We start from the raw sequence: 17,368 nt of genomic DNA, 5'->3' as shown, positions 1-17,368 counted from the left end.
GTTATTGATTGGTAAGGACATGCACATTTGATGCTTAAAGGCCAGATCAATGATTCATGTTATTAATACTGCAGATGAAAATACCAAGCATCTATAAAGAATTGATTCCTTTTTAAAAAATATTTTCTGTGTATCTACCTACATGCTAAATATGAGGGGAAAAACGGCCTTGTGTCTGGGTTGATTTCTATCTCCTCCCCCATCATACCCCTCCCACCATCGCTTAATTTATTATGGAAAACTTACAGCTCAGAACCCATTCCCTTTCTTGCAACTTTGCTGGTTATTATTCTTTCGGTCTCTTGTCCACTGGGCAACTGTGTGTGTATTGAATTCCCAAGAAACTAATTCTTGGAGGTTCCCTTCCCTTGATGATAGAAGTTGAAAGAGAAAGAGAAAGACTATTGAGAGTCCCCCAGCAGTTCATCAATAACAGGGATGAATTCCTCAGAGGCAAAGAGGGGATCGATGGAAACAGAACTCTAATAGCTAGAAAGCATCTCATTTGTTTCCCCAAAGACTTTGGCATCTGCCAAAACATCTGACTCCAAAAGCCACCCAGAGGTTAGCCAGATTTAGAGAGAGGAGGCTGGAAACGAGTTTGGGATGTGAAGTGCATCCTCTGTGCCAAGCTATGGTGCACGACTGAGGGATCTGTCTTCCCACTCGGTCCTCTTGCCAACTGGAGCTGGTGGATTGTTTAAGCACCTCCAGTCAGTGCCTTGCTGCATTGGAGTTAGTCATGAGCAAAGGACAAGAACCCAAGGGAAGGAATGGAGAGGGCTAAACTGTCATGGGTATGGGAGTGAGTGGGTGGGGTGGGCACTGACATACAGGGAATCCAGAGGAGCAACCATATTTGAAAAGGCACATTTATAGTCTTGGAAGTCAACTCTGTGCTTTGTCTCTGGTGGACACCATTTATATAGATATTCAATACACACAGGCCAGACAGGCGAAATGGTAACCTCTCTTCAGTAAATGCTCTAGTTGTTCAGAGTAAAAATGGTTTGGATTAGCACCCGGGCACTCTGACAAAGGTCTGTAGGGAGTGAGAGGATGTGCCAGCACCATTAGCATTTTTTTCTTCTTTTTCCAGAAGCACTAAAATATGTTTGCCCAAAACAGAGGGAGATGAGAAACTATTGGCAGCCAGTACTTCTTAAAAGAAAAAGAAAAAATGTTTTACTTCTCTGGCAGACATACTAATTAAAACGGTGTTGTATTGTGACAGATTGCTGAGCAATTAATGCCTAATTGAGGATTATGTGAAACCAAGTTTACTGGGGCCAGAGTGACCGAGACTTAGAGCAAAACAAACCTCCAAACTTCCTGCAACACCCTCCCCCCTGAGAAGCCACGAAACCAAAGAAAACATTCTTATTTTGGCTCTCAGATTTACCCTGGGAGGATTGGCTTGACAGAAAGATCCTGACTTGAAAATCCTATTGAGGATTTCATACTTTCCTCATTTGTAAGCAGAATCCTTTTTCCGTGAGATATTTTTAGTGCAAGCATCCCCTCCCGCCCTATTCTGTTACAGTAGACCATTAGATCTTGAAGCCAATCCAAGCAGGTCACGTGACTTCTAAGCATCTCTCTGGTTGTCTCCTAAGTGACTAGTCTCTCAGGAGTCAGGGGAATACTAGACTCGTAACTACCAAAGTCCTTCCCAAAGACTTGAATTCTTATTGATAGGATGTGAAAATGCTTTACAGCTGCTTTTCTAAGAGGTCAGCTGGAGTGACCTCTGTCAGCTGAGTGACCTCAGTCAGGCATTTTCAGCCCCGCAAGCTGCCCATGTATTCGGCTGCAGAACGGCGTGTGTGTGGGAACAGAACAACCACACTATTGAAAGGCAGTCGCAGAGGAACAGTGGTGTCGCTCACATGGGTTTGGTTAATGCGTGCATACTTTTGATAAATTGTTTTTGATTCAGTGGACTCCATGTTTGGGATATGCCAATTTTATTTCTGGAACTTCTGAGCTATGAAAAGTAAAACCTCAATCACTTAGTGAGGTGTGTAGCAGAATTTTCCCCTCATGAAGTATTTACATTTAACAAAAATCATTTTCACTCTTTACATGACACTCATTTGCCTTGGAAAAAATGTCACTGTGATGTCAGATTTTCAGTTGTTTAGTTTGAAAAAGTGATTTATTTCATTGTCTCAGTGGGAAAGATATATTTATTCAGATCTCTGAAACTGGAATCAAAGGGAATCATTGTAATGAACAGGAAACATGCTCTCCAAATGAACTGAGACATGCTCTCTGGTCAAAATGCTCTAATATTCCTGAGTGTGTTCACTCTCAGTGGATTCAATCTTTCCCATCTCTGCATCCAAGCTATTTGGCGCTGATCAGATGACCAGAGCTCAAGGAAGTGATTGGAGCCTGCGCTGGCTGCAGCTGCAATGTGGGCTGTTTTCAGGGACAAGGAGCCACTGTTTTGCAAACATAGCATCAACATAGAAGTTATTCCGTAGGCTGCAGGATGCAGCGATGGGCTGCACTGCCAGCATTGTTCTGCTACAAGCTTTTCGTTCTGTGGTCCAGAGGAGCTGTCCACACATTTGTAGCCGACGCCAGGAGGAACCATCCCACGAAATTCTGCCTCTGGAAAGTGACGATGAAATGAGCAGACCCAGAACCCTCATCATAATGGTATGGTATCTGTGGCAAAGCAGCCACACTTGATTGAACTGTTATTATAGAACAAGGTTGCAATTGAGGGTTCGGGGGTGTTCAGCTTTAGAGAAAGAAATGTGTGACCTAGAGGTTACTAATGCGCTTTAATGTTTGAGGAAAACTGTTCAAAACTGTTTCTATCATTCAGAGAACTGATCTTCTTTCTCTTAGATCTGTTAGGAAAATGTGCAGTTTATCGTTCTATTACAGATTCTTTACTGCCTAACACTTTGTATGCTGTGGTTAACATCTATGCAGAAAAAACAAAAAACAGAAAGCTTTGGAGTTGGTTGAAGTGGATTTTATTTTATAATGCTATTTTGAAAGGGTAGCCCCAAGCAGATTTTTTACATCACATGTAACGCATCAAGTTGGATAGATGTTGGTAGTTAGCTCTAACTTCATGGTATTTGGAGGTTCCAGTTCTCTCCAAAATGCTTAACCTAGGCATAAAATCAGACTAAGTTTTTGAGAATTTTGTGGAATGCATGGTGCTTTCATTAGAAAGCTGTTGCTCACCACTTGCCTGATGACATTTTTGTCTGTGCTTTCATTTATAATAGACAGTGTTACTGCTCCTTTGTACATCTGTTTGATCGGCAAGAATAAAGTGGAGGATAAATTCTTTCCTCATTTCAGGTTCAGGGAGAGATCTGCTTAGTCACTGAAATTCCATTTGAGGTAGAGGTAGTATGCTAAAGTTCCCAAAATTGAGGAGGCATTGAAGTCTGGGTGGTTTCAGTACAATCGACTTTTTTCTCTTAGATTTTAGCGTTCAGATAGCAAGTGAATAATGAATGAAAAATACCTGTTACACTAAAAGTTTTTAAATGAAAGTCATTTGGCTTGGCCTGAGCCTCTAAGTGACAGAAAGCTAAGCTATAACATTTTATGCTAACTTCTTTAACAAAACAATATTTGATTTTTGAAAAGCGATACTGTTCTTGAACTATTTGGCTATGATTATCTCTAAGAGGAAACACTAATTAGGAATAATTTCTTACTCATTACTCATAAGTTTTTACAAATTAAATTTGAAAAGAGTTGCGATCTTTGTTTTTCAGTTGGACTCTTCTCAATAACATTAACATATTCTATATCTATGAGTATTAATCATGCCATCTCAATCTTTAAAAGCCAATTTTTCCTAATTTTACTAATTAAACCATACAATTTTGCAGCTAGAAATTTGAAAAAAAAAGTTGTATCTCAGAGTAACTGAGAAATAAAAAATAATTAATTCACTTAGTAACAATCCCTTGTTTTCTCAAAGCTTTTTCTGTTTTTACCACCTTTATGGACATCAAATGAGGTGATGATGAATTTACTGATGAAGAAAACAGGGGGTCAGAAAGGTTGAATATCTTGTTCACATCACACAGGGCTAAATGCCAGAGCCTCAAGCCACACTTAAAATCAAGGGTTCCAAGAGCCAGTACAATTTCGACTGTTCACACCTCTAAGGAGATAATGGTAAAACTATGTTTTATGAGAAGTCTGGTGGAAATCTTGGACCACTCAGTCATCGGTGCTCAAACAAAGTGTGTGTGCATCTTGAAGGTTTCCTCTGGGCCATTCCAAAATTCACACATTCAACAACTCTGTATTGCCGACTTGCTATGAGCCAATCACTCTTCTAGGTACTTGGAACCCACCCTTGAATAAACCCACCAAAGATCACTGCCCTAAGTTGCAAAGTTTTATGAAGATAGTATATTTTGCAAATCTCGTTCTTATGGAAATGCTTTGTTAGGGTTGTGATGCTTAATGCATAAACTTAAGTCGGTGAAACATTTCCTAATTTCCAAGTTAGTATTTTGAGAACTTGAGTGTGTTTCAAAATCACTTAGAAGTTTTTATTTATACAAATCCTTGAGCACTTGGCCCCCATATCAAAGGTCTGGAGGGGAGCCCAGAAGTCTGCACTTTCAGCAAGCACCCCCAGGTGATTCTGGTGGAGGGGCACCATGGGTGACACTCTGAGAAACATGGCTCTGGAAATAGATAATCCAGACTCTCCACCTCTTATCCTCCTTTAACCTAATATTCTTGTTTTCTTCTCACTCTGGCTCTAAGCTTTTGAACAAACTGATTTTTTTTTTCTCGTCACTCGTTAGTCAGCAAATCGTGTGTGTGTGTGTGTGTGTGTGTGTGTGTGTGTGTGTGTGTGTAAGATCACAGACCCTAGAGTCACAGACTCTAGGCTGGAATCCTGACTTCATCACTTATCAGCTGTGTGGCCTTCCACATGGTATTTAACATCTGTGGCTCTTTTTTTCTCATTTGTGAGATGGAGGTAATGGTTCCATCAGCCCACAGCTATTGTGAGGGTTTAATGAAGTAAAATATATGTTAAGTGCTTAGAATAGTGTCTAGGTATATTAGTAAGATGTTCAGTAAGGGGGATTAGGAACATCCTAACTGAAAAAGTGACATTTGAGGAAAGACCAGAAGGAGGTGAGGGAGTGAGCCATGCCATGCTTGGTGGGGACATGTCTCAGGCTGAAGAGCCAGCCAAGGTGAAAGTCCCTGTTTGGTGAGAAGCCTGGGCTGAGTGTGGAACAGTGAGGAGGCCACTGTGACTGATAGCCACGGAAAAGGTAGCAGAAGGTGAGGTCATGAGATCATTGAGGTAATGGGGGAAGATCATGGCAGGCTTGGCAGGCCATTAGGAAGACTTAGGTTTTTTTCCAAGAGTGAGAAGAGAAGCCATTGGAAGGAGTAGGCACAGAAGTTAAGAGCATGGAATGTGGAGCCAGAATGTCAGGGTTTGAGTCCCATATCTGCCCCTTACTAGGTGTGTGATCTTGACAAAATGACTTGACCTCCTGTGTCTTTGTTTTTTTGTTGCTAAAATACAAAGTAATTGTACCTACTGTGAAAGGTTACTTTGAGAATTCAGTAAGTTCACACTTGCAAAAAGCTTAGACCAGTACCTGGTGGATAGTAAGTACTAGATTAATTATAAGTTCATTAATATACAGGGCCCTGAGCAGGGTAGAAACAGGATATATGGCTGCAGAGGGTCAAGGGTTAAAGCAGGAAGACCATCAACCAGGAAACTATTTCAGTGATCCCAACAAAAGTCCTAATGATCACCATTGAGGTTGTGGGAAGTGGTGGGATTATATATATATATATATATATATATATATATATATATATATATATATCAAGTAGGGCCAGTAGGGTTTGCTTCCAAATTAAACATATGAGTGAAAGAAAGAGAGGAATCAGATATTAATGTTCAGAGTTTTTTGTTTGTTTTTGTTTTATTTATTTGTTCAGTTTTTGACCTGAAGACTGAGTTGCCATTCAGATGGGAAAGACTGCAGAAAATGATTTGGCAAGAAAATCTAAGTTAAAATGTTATGTTTGAGATTCTTGTTGAATCTACATATGGAAATATCATATAGGAAATTAGATATACAAGTCTAAGTTCTGAGGAATGAGATATAATACCCGACGGAACGTAATATCAATTAAATGATTGATGAATGAATAAATGACCTCACTTTTATAATTTTCTATAATACAGTATATAAATCCATTTGTAGTTAATAATAATTTGAGCTATTTCATATTTTTGGAATATGTATTGTTTACATATGTGTCCTGTGAATAAAATGAAGACCAGAGAGGAAAAAAACTGTGAAAATTACTTCAAAGGAAATAAAATGATCTCTCTTCTTACTCTATAATAAATACCCTAATTTAATAAAACTTTTTTATCATAAGGATTTTAACATGTTCTACCCAATTCATCTTTTTAAATGGTTGCATAAGGAAAAAACAACTTCTAAGCATTCTAATTCTGAGTTAATGTTCTTATTTCATTTTACTTGTAGTGAGGTTGAATCTTGAATATACTAGTAAGATTCCCCCATGGGAAAGGAAGCTTGTGTAAATGGAGTGTCACTTTAAATGGTTTGCCGTAGATGGGTGTGAGGTGGGGCTTAATAGCACAGAGAATCTTTGGCAGTCATTTTTCCTCGTGAACTAATTTTGAACTGAATCTCAAAGCCACAGAAAATGGGCAAATGAATTGGATCTTCTCCTTGGGTACAAGAATTAATTGGATGTGATTGGAGGCTTAGTAATTAGTATCACAAATCTTTGGCACAAAGGTTTAGCAAATTCAAATTACATACAGTATCATCTCCTTTATACATAACCTTGCATCTTTCCAGTTCTCCAAATGATACAAATTTAGAAATGATAAGGGATAAAGAAAAATATACAAAATCTAAAAAGAAATATTTAAAAATTTAAATCACCACAATGATAAAGAAAAAAATGAAAAATTGGGCGTGTATGGGGAATATGCAGAAACACTAAAAATGATGGGCAAATTCAACTATTTATAAACATATAAAACTCAACTATATATTAACTATATATATGACACCACACTCTTAGTAGATATGTTTGAGTATGAAGCCATAGTGTGAAGATTAAAAAGATTGTATTATCAAGTAGTAATATATACTTATATGGCTAGAAAAAATAGGCTCAACAAATTGATGGTAGTAACAATAATCCCTTAACTTTCAGAAATAATAAAATACAAAAAGCTTGGTTGTGCTTGTTTTGTTTGTTCCTGTGTTTTCTAGAAGAGTCGATTATAAGGCTAACCTCAAGGACCAGGCTTCAATCAACGTAATGAAATCTTGTGAAAACCACATAACACAATTGAGGATAAAATGAATCTTTTAGCAAACTAAATATGTACACAGTATTTTCATTGAGCTTGAGCAGATTTCTCTGAATAGTTGTTTTATTCTCTCAGATTTTATTTCCATGGAGCTGATTTATTCAGGGGCTAAAGTTTAGGATTTTTAAAATTTATTTCCTATAATCTACTTTATTCTGCTGAAATATATTTTATTTTTTTAAGATTACATCCAACAAATTTAATATACATCAAGTGAGTTTGTCATCCTAAGATGGCCTAAACATCAGAAATTCAGTAGACCACCGAGGGACAGCTGCACATCGAATTTGATAGGCACTGATGGCAATAGCCAGACAGCCACTGCCCCCTGCTCTCATGGAGCTTACAGTTTGGTGGTAGAGACAGAAAAGGCCCAACAAATGTAAAATTGTAGTCATGACAAGTGCTTCAAATGAGTTTCATTCTTCCTTAAGACTATGTCCTTTAAGCACCCAACCTCATCAATGCAGTCAAGGAAAGCTTCTAAGGAAGTGTCAATGGAACTGAGACCTGGAGAAGGACAAAGAGAAAACATGCCATGTGCCAACCTATTGGAAATGGTCATCAAGAAGACATGAATGCAAGATTGGGTCCATTTAAAATCACACCCTGGAAGCTCCTGAGGAAGTTGAGACCCAACACAGTCCTAACTTTTATTTTGTTGCCATGAGTGCATGGCTCTGACTCCTAGGCAAAAGTATGTGCTTGCAGTGTGATCACTGGATCAATTATTTAAATTATCTTGGCTTTCCTGTAGGTAAAATGGGAATAATGAGGGTACCTATCTCTGTTGTTTTCCTATTCCTGCTCTAACAAATTATCACATACTTAGTATCTTAAAACAACACATGTTTAATATAGTTCTAGAGGTCAGAAATCTGAAATGAGTCTCATTGAACCAAAATTGTCAGGTTTGTCTATATTCTTTTCTGGAGGCTACAAGGGAGAATTTGTTTGGGGATATTTTTATTGTTTTTTGGTTCTTTTTGTTTATTTGACTCTTCAAGCTTCTGGAAGCTGTCCACATTCCTTGGTTCTTGGCTGTATTCCCTCTTCAAAGCCAGCCACATAGTATTTTCAAACATGTCTCTGACTCTGACCCCTGACCCCACCTCCCTCTTTCACTTACAAAGGCCCTTGTGATTACAGGAGACCACCTGGACAATCCAGAATAGTCTCCCTATCTCAGGGTCAGCTGACTACCAACCTTACTTTTATAGCCATACTCCCCCCTTGCCTTGTAAATAACATACTCGCAGGTTCTGGGGCTTTGAATGTAGCTGCCGTTCTGTTTACCATAGTGTCTCATTGGATTATCATAATAATTCAATGAGGGGATACAAGTAAAGGACCTAAAATAATTTTTGGAACTTAGTAAGAACTCACTAAATTTTAGCTATTCTAATTTCTTTCATTGTTTTGTTGAAACTAAGAAAAATTTACAAATATAATATACTTTAAAGAGTTATTTTAGGAAAAATAATTAAGCTGCTAAACAGAAGCTTAATTTGTACTTCACAGAATATGAGAAAAAGGAAATTCAAGGTGAGTTTATCTATTGTAATACTTATTGAATAGATTCCTCACACAAATAGATGATTCAAAGTACACTTATGTTTGAGACTCCCTTCTCTGTTATCCACCAATTGCTACTCTTCTGAAATTTAACTTTTAGTTTCTTCTTTTTTTCTTTCATTGTTTATGAATGGATATTGCATCTTTCCAGTTCTCCAAATTATGCCAAATTTAGAAATGATAATAAACAAAAGAAAAAAAATACAACATCCTAAAAGAAAGGTTTAGAATTTAAAAACCACAATAATAGCCTGGCTGGTGGTGATCAGTGGTTGAGTGTTGACCTATGAACCAGGAGATCACAGTTCAATTCCCCATTAGGGCACATTGTTGTGGGCTTGATCACCAATGTGGGGCGTGCAGGAGGCAGCCAATTGGTGATTCTCCCTCATCATTGATGTTTCTATATATCTCTCTCCCTCTCACTTCCTCTGTGAAATCAATAAAAATATTTTTAAAATAAATAAAAACCACAATAATAAAGAAAAGTAGAAAATTAAGTGAGAGGGAAGAAAGAGTGAAAGAATACGTTTTAAATCCTGTAGGGACAATTGAAGTTATCACCTTAGAGATGAAAAATAATCTGTATCTTATTTGTCATTTTAAGTTTACTTCAATTTTTTCTGATGTGAGTATATTTTATTACATATTTATAGCAGTTAAGAAATCCATAAATTATAAATTATGGAATCTAGATTCTTCTTGAAGTAGTTACTTAGTAAAAGGTTTGATGAACAAATGAGTGAATGAATGAATGAAAGCCATATCTGATGGGTCATAAAGCTTACAAAGTAGGAATCTGTGAGGTAAAAATAACATATGGATTCATTTGGTAAATTTTCAGAATTCCTGCTCTTGGTCTTTCTGTTACAATTGCCTCCTTTGCTCTCATGCACTTTATGAGAACAGAACGTCTCCAAATTCTGCTTTGTATGTCAGAGAAACTATAGATGGAAATTGTGTTCACAAAATAATAGCTATTTAGAGAGCACTTCCAGCTATTTGTCAGGTACTTTGCTAAGAACTTTGCAGTTATCTTTTCTTGTTGCCACAACAACCATTGGAGGAAATTATTTTTATTCCCATGTTATTGAGGAAGATATTAAAGCATATAAAGTAGCTCTTTATATTTGAAATACAATGTGAGTCATATAATTTTCAATTTTCTAAGAGCCACATTTTAAAAAGTAAAAAAATAGTGAAATTAATAATACATTTTCTTTAACCCAGTATACTCAAACTCTTATTATTTTGGCATATAAGCAATATAAAATTATTAATGAGATATTGTACATTGTGTTTTTTTCACACTAAATCACCAAAATCCAGTGTATACTTACGAAACATTTCAATTTGAAAATTAAATATTCATCACAAATACTGTTCAGTATTTAGGTTTCACAAAATTTACAATTGAAAGAGTAAAGAAGCTTTGTAACCTTGTGTTGCCTTTAAACATTCAGCCTCATTATATCCATATAACCAGTTAATACTTACATGTGTACATGCCATGTAGCTATGTAGTTGAATGTGGACACTACTATGATATTATATTTATTAGACTGGTAGCCAGAGTTTTTAAAGGAGCCGTGTGTGGATGGAAATAGCAATCTACTACCTTATTTAGCCATTTAGAACTGAAGCTCTTATTTTGGAACCTTGGGAGAATAAAACCACTGAGGACAAAAATTTGAGATAGAATTTATATATCTCAGCAGATGTTATCTCCTTTCATCTCTTACCTTCTAGCCCTAATGTCAATTTATCATCATTTTTTTTTGAAGAATACCAAATACTCAGTACCAAGTGGATTAATAGAAGCGATGTGCTGAAGTTCACACTGGGAGCAGAAAATTGAAAATAGTGGCTGGGTAGGTTGTGAGAGGTAGGACTTTTGGATGGAGTTGAGACCCAGGCCTCATATTTTCACTTATTTTTATTTACAAGAGAGAGAGAGAATCAATTTGTTGTTCCACTTATTTATGCATTCATTGGTTGAGTTTTTGTATGTGCCCTGACTGGGAATCGAATCTGAACCCTTGGCATATCAAGATGATGCTCTAACCCCATGGTCGGCAAACGGCGGCTCGTGAGCCACATGCGGCTCTTTGGTCCCTTGAGTGTGGCTCTTCCACAAAATACCACGTGTGGGCGCGCACGTACAGTGCGATTGAAACTTTGTGGCCCATACTTACCTGGCAGGGGAGATACCATGATCACGAAACTTCGTGGCCCATGCGCAGAAGTCGGTATTTTGTGGAAGAGCCACACTCAAGGGGCCAAAGAGCCACATGTGGCTCGCGAGCCGCAGTTTGTCGACCACTGCTAACCAGTTGAGCTACCTGACAGGGCCAGGCCCCACACTTTCTATAGCAAATCCATCAGAGAAAGACTTAATTACAGGACCTGCCATGCCTTAGATGATTATCTTGAGCTTAGATTCATATTTCTTGTGGTTTAACAAATCCAAAGCATAAACTATTCTTAGTTCCTAGAGGCTATTCCCTGGTGCTCTTCTTTAAATACTACATGGGAATTACTTCAATCAGTAAAAATGCTTACTATATCATTTTCTGTTAGCTCTGTCTTTGCCATTTTTGTTTCATGCATGCTTGAGATCCATGCATAATCATGGTCATAATTTAACATTGTTTTTTTAAAATTTAACATTGTTTTACTTGCCTGTGGTTATCTGACTCCACCTTCAAAGGTATTAGATGAATCCATCCAAAATTTAGCTAGTAATTTCTATCTAGATGTTTTCCCCCAAGTTTAATGAATAGGTATTAGAAAATGAGTTGTAGAAGGGTAAACCCAAGAAAGAATAAAGCCTCTCAGTTTTTCTTTTTTATATATTTTAAATTATAAAGTAAGTGTATGCGGTGAAAGGGTAAATCCTGTGTATTGGTATAATATAAAAAAATGAAAAGAGTTGAGGAAATTTACTCAGACCTCTTCCACACATTCTCACACTCCTCTCATGTCCCCGCAAATAATTGTTATTTCCACCTACTTATATGTAGTTTTATTTTTTACAAGATGTATTTATATGACTTAGTATCTGGCTCATCAAGAGGAGTTTTTTTAATCCTCACCTGAGAATGCATTTATTGATTTTAGAAAGAGAGGGAGAGGGAGAGGGAGAGGGAGAGGGAGAGAGAGAGAGAGAGAGAGAGAGAGAGAGAGAGAGAGAGAGAAGTGAGAAACATAGATTGGTTGCCTCCCATATGCTCCCTGATTGGAGATCAAACCCAAATCCTAGGTATGTGCCCTGCCTAAGAATTGGACCTGCAACCTTTTGGTGTACAGGTTGATGCTCCAGCCAACTAAGCCACCTAGCCAGGGCTCATCGAGAGATATTTTTAATCACAAAGTTAAACACTATTATAACCCAAGACAGACGGTGGACACTGAACCAATATTTGGGTTGATTTCCTATTGTAATTTCATAAGAAAACCTATTATTGTCACTGACATAACCTACTTCCTGTCATAGTCACCAAATATAATGGCACATTCAGATACCTGATTATAAAACAATATTTTGGTTATGTCCTACCCAATGCCAAACCACTGGGCAAACACTGAAATTTTTACATATTATGTAGATCATCAAGCCATATGAAGGCAAACTTTTTAATACTGGACAAGACTGGAAGATATATGGAACTTTATCTGTTTGATCCTAATGATCTGTGTCTAATGGATAGAGTCATTTCATGAGCTCTTACTTGTTTTAACACCAACGATATTTTACACCTAAGGGGTTTGCAAATATATGTATAATTTCTGCCTCTTGCATCACAGATATAATTAATGTGAACATCTATTTTTACCTGAATACCTGTAATTAGGATGAGATATTTAACTTTATCACATGAGCTAGCTGGCAGTGCAGCATTGATCCATGTTTATTCACAGCCTCAGTAAAATATAATTGACCATAAACCCAGCAAGTGTTAAGGTCTAGTTCCAAGGAAACTTGTTATATAGCCCATATTATGCTTTGTCACACTGCATTTTTCTGCATCTTTAGAAGGAGAGTTAGTCTGCTTTGTCTCAGGAATGCTGTGTGATAACTGCTCAGATTTAAAGACTGTGTAATTGGTTTTATGATTCACATCGCAGAGGCAGTACCTCATTGACTTCCAGATGGAGGAAATAAACACTTAAGATTTCTAGAAAATAGGAGTAAAGCAAACATTTCCCTTTTGTTGCCCTGGGAGTTGCACTCTGGAACTTACAGTTGCAGAAAAGTAGAAATTTCATTTTATATAAATTAACAGGCCACACGACACTTATTTTGTATATTCAAAGCAGCATGTGTCATATCACGCTAATGCGAAGGAGCATGCTTTCTATCAAATAGGCTTATCTTTCCATGGTGAATGTAAGCAGACAGCATCACTGGGTCAGCCTCCTTCCACACTTTCGTAGTGCGCACATACGTTTAGGTATCAGGAATATGCAGGCCCTTCAGAAATGCCTTTCGAAAGAATTTGGAGGGAAAGATCAAGTGGAGAATGGATGATATATGCTGAGCACTTTATGTTAGTGAAATAGCTGAAGGCGTCAGACAGTCTGTTGTCCCCACTTGTGTTTTTACAGGGTAATGCTAATCAATTAGCTGAACTCCGCTATAGATAGTAATTACATTCACTGGAAGCCACAGTAATGTGATTAATAATACATTTCAATTTCCAAGGTAACATTTCACTCGGTACTTAAACATGGCTCTTTGGAAAATAACATTTTTATATACAGGAAATATGATAGGAATGAAATTTATTTCTCTGAAAGTAATCCCATGAGAAGGAAAATATTATAAAGTTTTATAAAATGCCACTGGCCCCTCCTGCATGCATGAGTAAAATTCAAGTTTCTTTTTTAAGTATTTTCAAACAAACTCTTAAGAAATAGTGATTTAGACTTCATAGTTGAATGCACTGTATGGACGTTTTAGGGAAGGCAGGTAAATCTTAGTAATTATGGAGCACCTGCTGTATTAAAATTCTGAAGCTAAGCTCTTGAAGGGATAGAAAGGTAACTAAGCAACTAATTTTATGTCTAAGAAGATGCCACAGCAATAGAGCAATTGGCCTGTACTAAATTAATACAATCTAAAGAGAAACAAAGTAATTTCCACAAGAGCAGTGTGAAGAAAGTTCCATGATATTTCAACAGAGGCATACAGGAGACAATAATCTATCCAAGAAGAGCTGGATTGTGGACTATACACAGGCGGGAGACGAGGGCAGACAAGTAAATGGCAGACAGTCTTGTGTCTGAACCTTGACCTTGCTATGGAAGAGTGCCTAACAGAGCCTATTGTGGGCATGCAATCAGCACACATTACTTAATATTCCCTATAAGCCTGGTTCTGTTCTATCTTCTGCACGATATGAAATTTGGACACTTTCTGGATTCTGACCAGACCTCCTTAACTTTGCACACACTCTAAAATTAATGTACTTGTTGAATAGGTATACACCATCAGAAAGAAGCACTTTTGCTGTGGGACATCCATGCTAGAATAGCCCAGCAGTAAAAGTGGGTGGGGCTGCCCTGTGCCCCTCCCCTTAACCATTCTGCATCATTTCTTGTAGTCTTGTGTCCATAAGTCTACATTCTTATAACACTGCTGTTTTTCCCTTCCAACATAGAAGGGGGCTAGGGGCAGTGAAGGGAAAGGAGTTCTGCTTTTTTGAAGGAATGTCACTAACAGAAAAAATTTAACTTTAATTTGTTGATGATGCTCAAGACTAGTAAACACGTTTTCTTAGAAATATTTAAAAGCCACGATTTAAACCCATGGAAAAAATATGGTTTTATTCCTGGCCCCTTGGTTCCTATACTTTTTTATGCCCTCAAGAAGGAGTTATTGGTGAGTCAGGTGGCATCTATTTCAAAGAGGTTTTGTTTAAGATCAAGCTGCATTTAAGAATCATTTGTCCTTACAGAATGAATGATACCAAATTTTGACTTGTTTCCAAGTATCCTCCATTACTGTAGTAGCTTATCATTTAATAGTTTTTCTAATTCACTTTAAATTCTATGGCATATTTTTATTACATCTATCTAAACACTGATAGTCTTCTAAATTTCACCAAGGAAAACACTCACATCAAGCTTAACATGCCCTAATCCTGTGCATCTGGTATGGAAACCCTCCTTTCAAATATAAAATTTTAAGTAGATATTTGAAAATGTAATATGCAAGAAATGGCTCCTTGAATATTAGACCAAAATTTAAAAGCATGATGAGTCTTTATGTCCCTAAGAGTCATTTAGTTGGATCTCACACCAGCCACACACACACATCCCAAGTACATCCTTGCCTCCTTGAACTTCTCTGGCCTATATTTCTCTGCTCTGCAATGGATGTGAATATTATATTATCTCCCTCAATTACTTACACATTAAACATTGCTTCCCAGGCATTATGAAACAAATAGGTTTTGGAATTAGAGGCACTAGCTAGAAACCTTCCAGAGCCAAATAGTTATTTCCTGAATTAAGCCACCGAGGAGTGACCTATGTTTTTGATGTGTAGGGCTAACCTCATTAAATTTTATTGTAAGAGGATAAAGTTCCAGCCTGGGCAGTGGTTAATTATTGTTAACTAGAGGCCCAGTGCACAAAATTCGTGCTTGGGTAGGGTCCCTAGGCCTGGCCAGTGATCAGGGCCGATCGGGGCCTTCCAGCTGCTGGCCGTGGCCTTCCTTTGTTCTGCGCCACCCCCTCGTGGTCAGTGCACATCAGAGCAAGCAAGCAAATTCCCTGTCTCCTGGTTGAACTCCTAAGGAGACACTTTGCATATTAGTCTTTTATATATATAGATGATATATCAAAATAATTTGGAGGAAAAACAGGCTTGATCCTGCATTGGAGAATTTCAGGTATTCATTATAACTTTGACTTTCCACCTTCTCAACTCATATCATTTATGTTGTCTTTGAAATAAAAATTTCCATTCTATAGTTACACTAAAATAAAATTTTCAGTTACTTGTCTTTCACAGTTTAAGAAAAGCTTGGGGCAATGCTTGGTTCCTATTGACCTTCATCTTTTTTATGATTCTCTACATTTTTTTCATGCTTTTGTTTTCTTGTAGAGGGCAGAATTTGGTGTACAGTCCACCTGTCTATTGGAACAATGAGGCTAAGCTATAAGCATTCGTTATTTGCTACAAGAGATGTCAGCAGAGAAAGTCTTGGCATCATATTTGGGTTATATGGCTAGGACAATTTAAAGTTGTGTGGTTTAGTGTTGAGTACAGAGAGGCCAGAAAAGTACTTGTCTGGAGCTGTGAGGAGTGAGCCACTGCCTGACCTCAGCTGTCCAGCAGGAAACCATGGCTGTGGAAATGGTGGATAGCCAAGAAAATGGTATTGGTGCTTTGGAAGGAAGATGTCTGGGATAAATCCATTGCTAAATCATCTCCTTTGATATTAGCCGGAGAAATGTCAATACCAGGGTATAGTGCTAGGGACTGTGAGGTATGGCAGGATCCTCTATTGACCATCTTTCAAAGTGTAAGAAAAAAATGCAACCATAGCACATCTGGAAATAGCACCATGAAACTATTAAATTATTCAAAAGACTCTTGTGGTCTTTCATTGTAATTTATGTGACTACCAATACAGGGAATCTATATGAAGAAGGAAGAATAGTATTCCCTTAGTTTCCCAAGGATAAATGTAGAGAAGAAATGTAATGTTTGTAACAACTATTCATTAATTGTTCATAGCTATTCTCTCCTAACATGATAGGATTTTAGAAATATCAAGTGTCTTTGAAATTATTTCTAATCATTCTCATTTTATTGAATGAATAAAATGATCAAGTGCCCAGTTCTTCATCCTGATATTCTAAAAATATGTGGTGAGAATCATTTTATACTTATAAACAACTTAGTAACATCATGACCACCTTTCATATTAAAGTTCTTATATTTTCATTCTTAATATAAAATTACTACTTGACAAAAGATTTATTTCCTCTTTAAAACAAATATCACTTTTTAGAAGTTTTGCATCAAGTTCCCATCATCTACATGAAGAGGTGTTGAACCATGCCACTGACTTGCACACTGATTTCTCAAAAGAGCTGACTTGGCATCCAAATAGTCTTTATTTTGAAAAATTGAAAAAGAAATGTAGTGTGCTATGATGCTTTCTATGGCTTTAGAAATGCAAAGAATATTCTCTTGCCCCATGCATTCAAGGAGGGAGCATTCTGTAGGAGTATTAGAAAAGAAGAACAGTTTTATTACTACAGCCAAGACATTGATATATTATCCACATTTGGGGAATCATCAGTAGTAAATTATTGATCTGTTATAGACCTAGATTTACTGCAAATATATGGGCAGTAGACGTTTTTAGG

The 17,368-nt window shown here is 37.2% G+C and overlaps 1 protein-coding gene across 1 annotated transcript in view; it reads left to right on the top strand.

Moving 5' to 3' along the window:
• Positions 1-2,440: 2,440 nt before the first annotated feature.
• DOCK10 (dedicator of cytokinesis 10) overlaps positions 2,441-17,368 on the top strand; it is a 162,517-nt gene continuing 147,589 nt past the window's right edge. Inside the window, exon 1 of the mRNA XM_006082773.3 lies at positions 2,441-2,667. Within this exon, the coding sequence (XP_006082835.1) occupies positions 2,506-2,667 (162 nt within the window). The 5' untranslated portion in view covers positions 2,441-2,505. The remainder of the gene's footprint in view (positions 2,668-17,368) is intronic.

Source organism: Myotis lucifugus, unplaced genomic scaffold (assembly GCF_000147115.1).
Source record: "Myotis lucifugus unplaced genomic scaffold, Myoluc2.0 scaffold_3, whole genome shotgun sequence".
Lineage (NCBI taxonomy): Eukaryota > Metazoa > Chordata > Mammalia > Chiroptera > Vespertilionidae > Myotis > Myotis lucifugus.
This window is presented reverse-complemented; position numbering and strand designations above follow the sequence as displayed.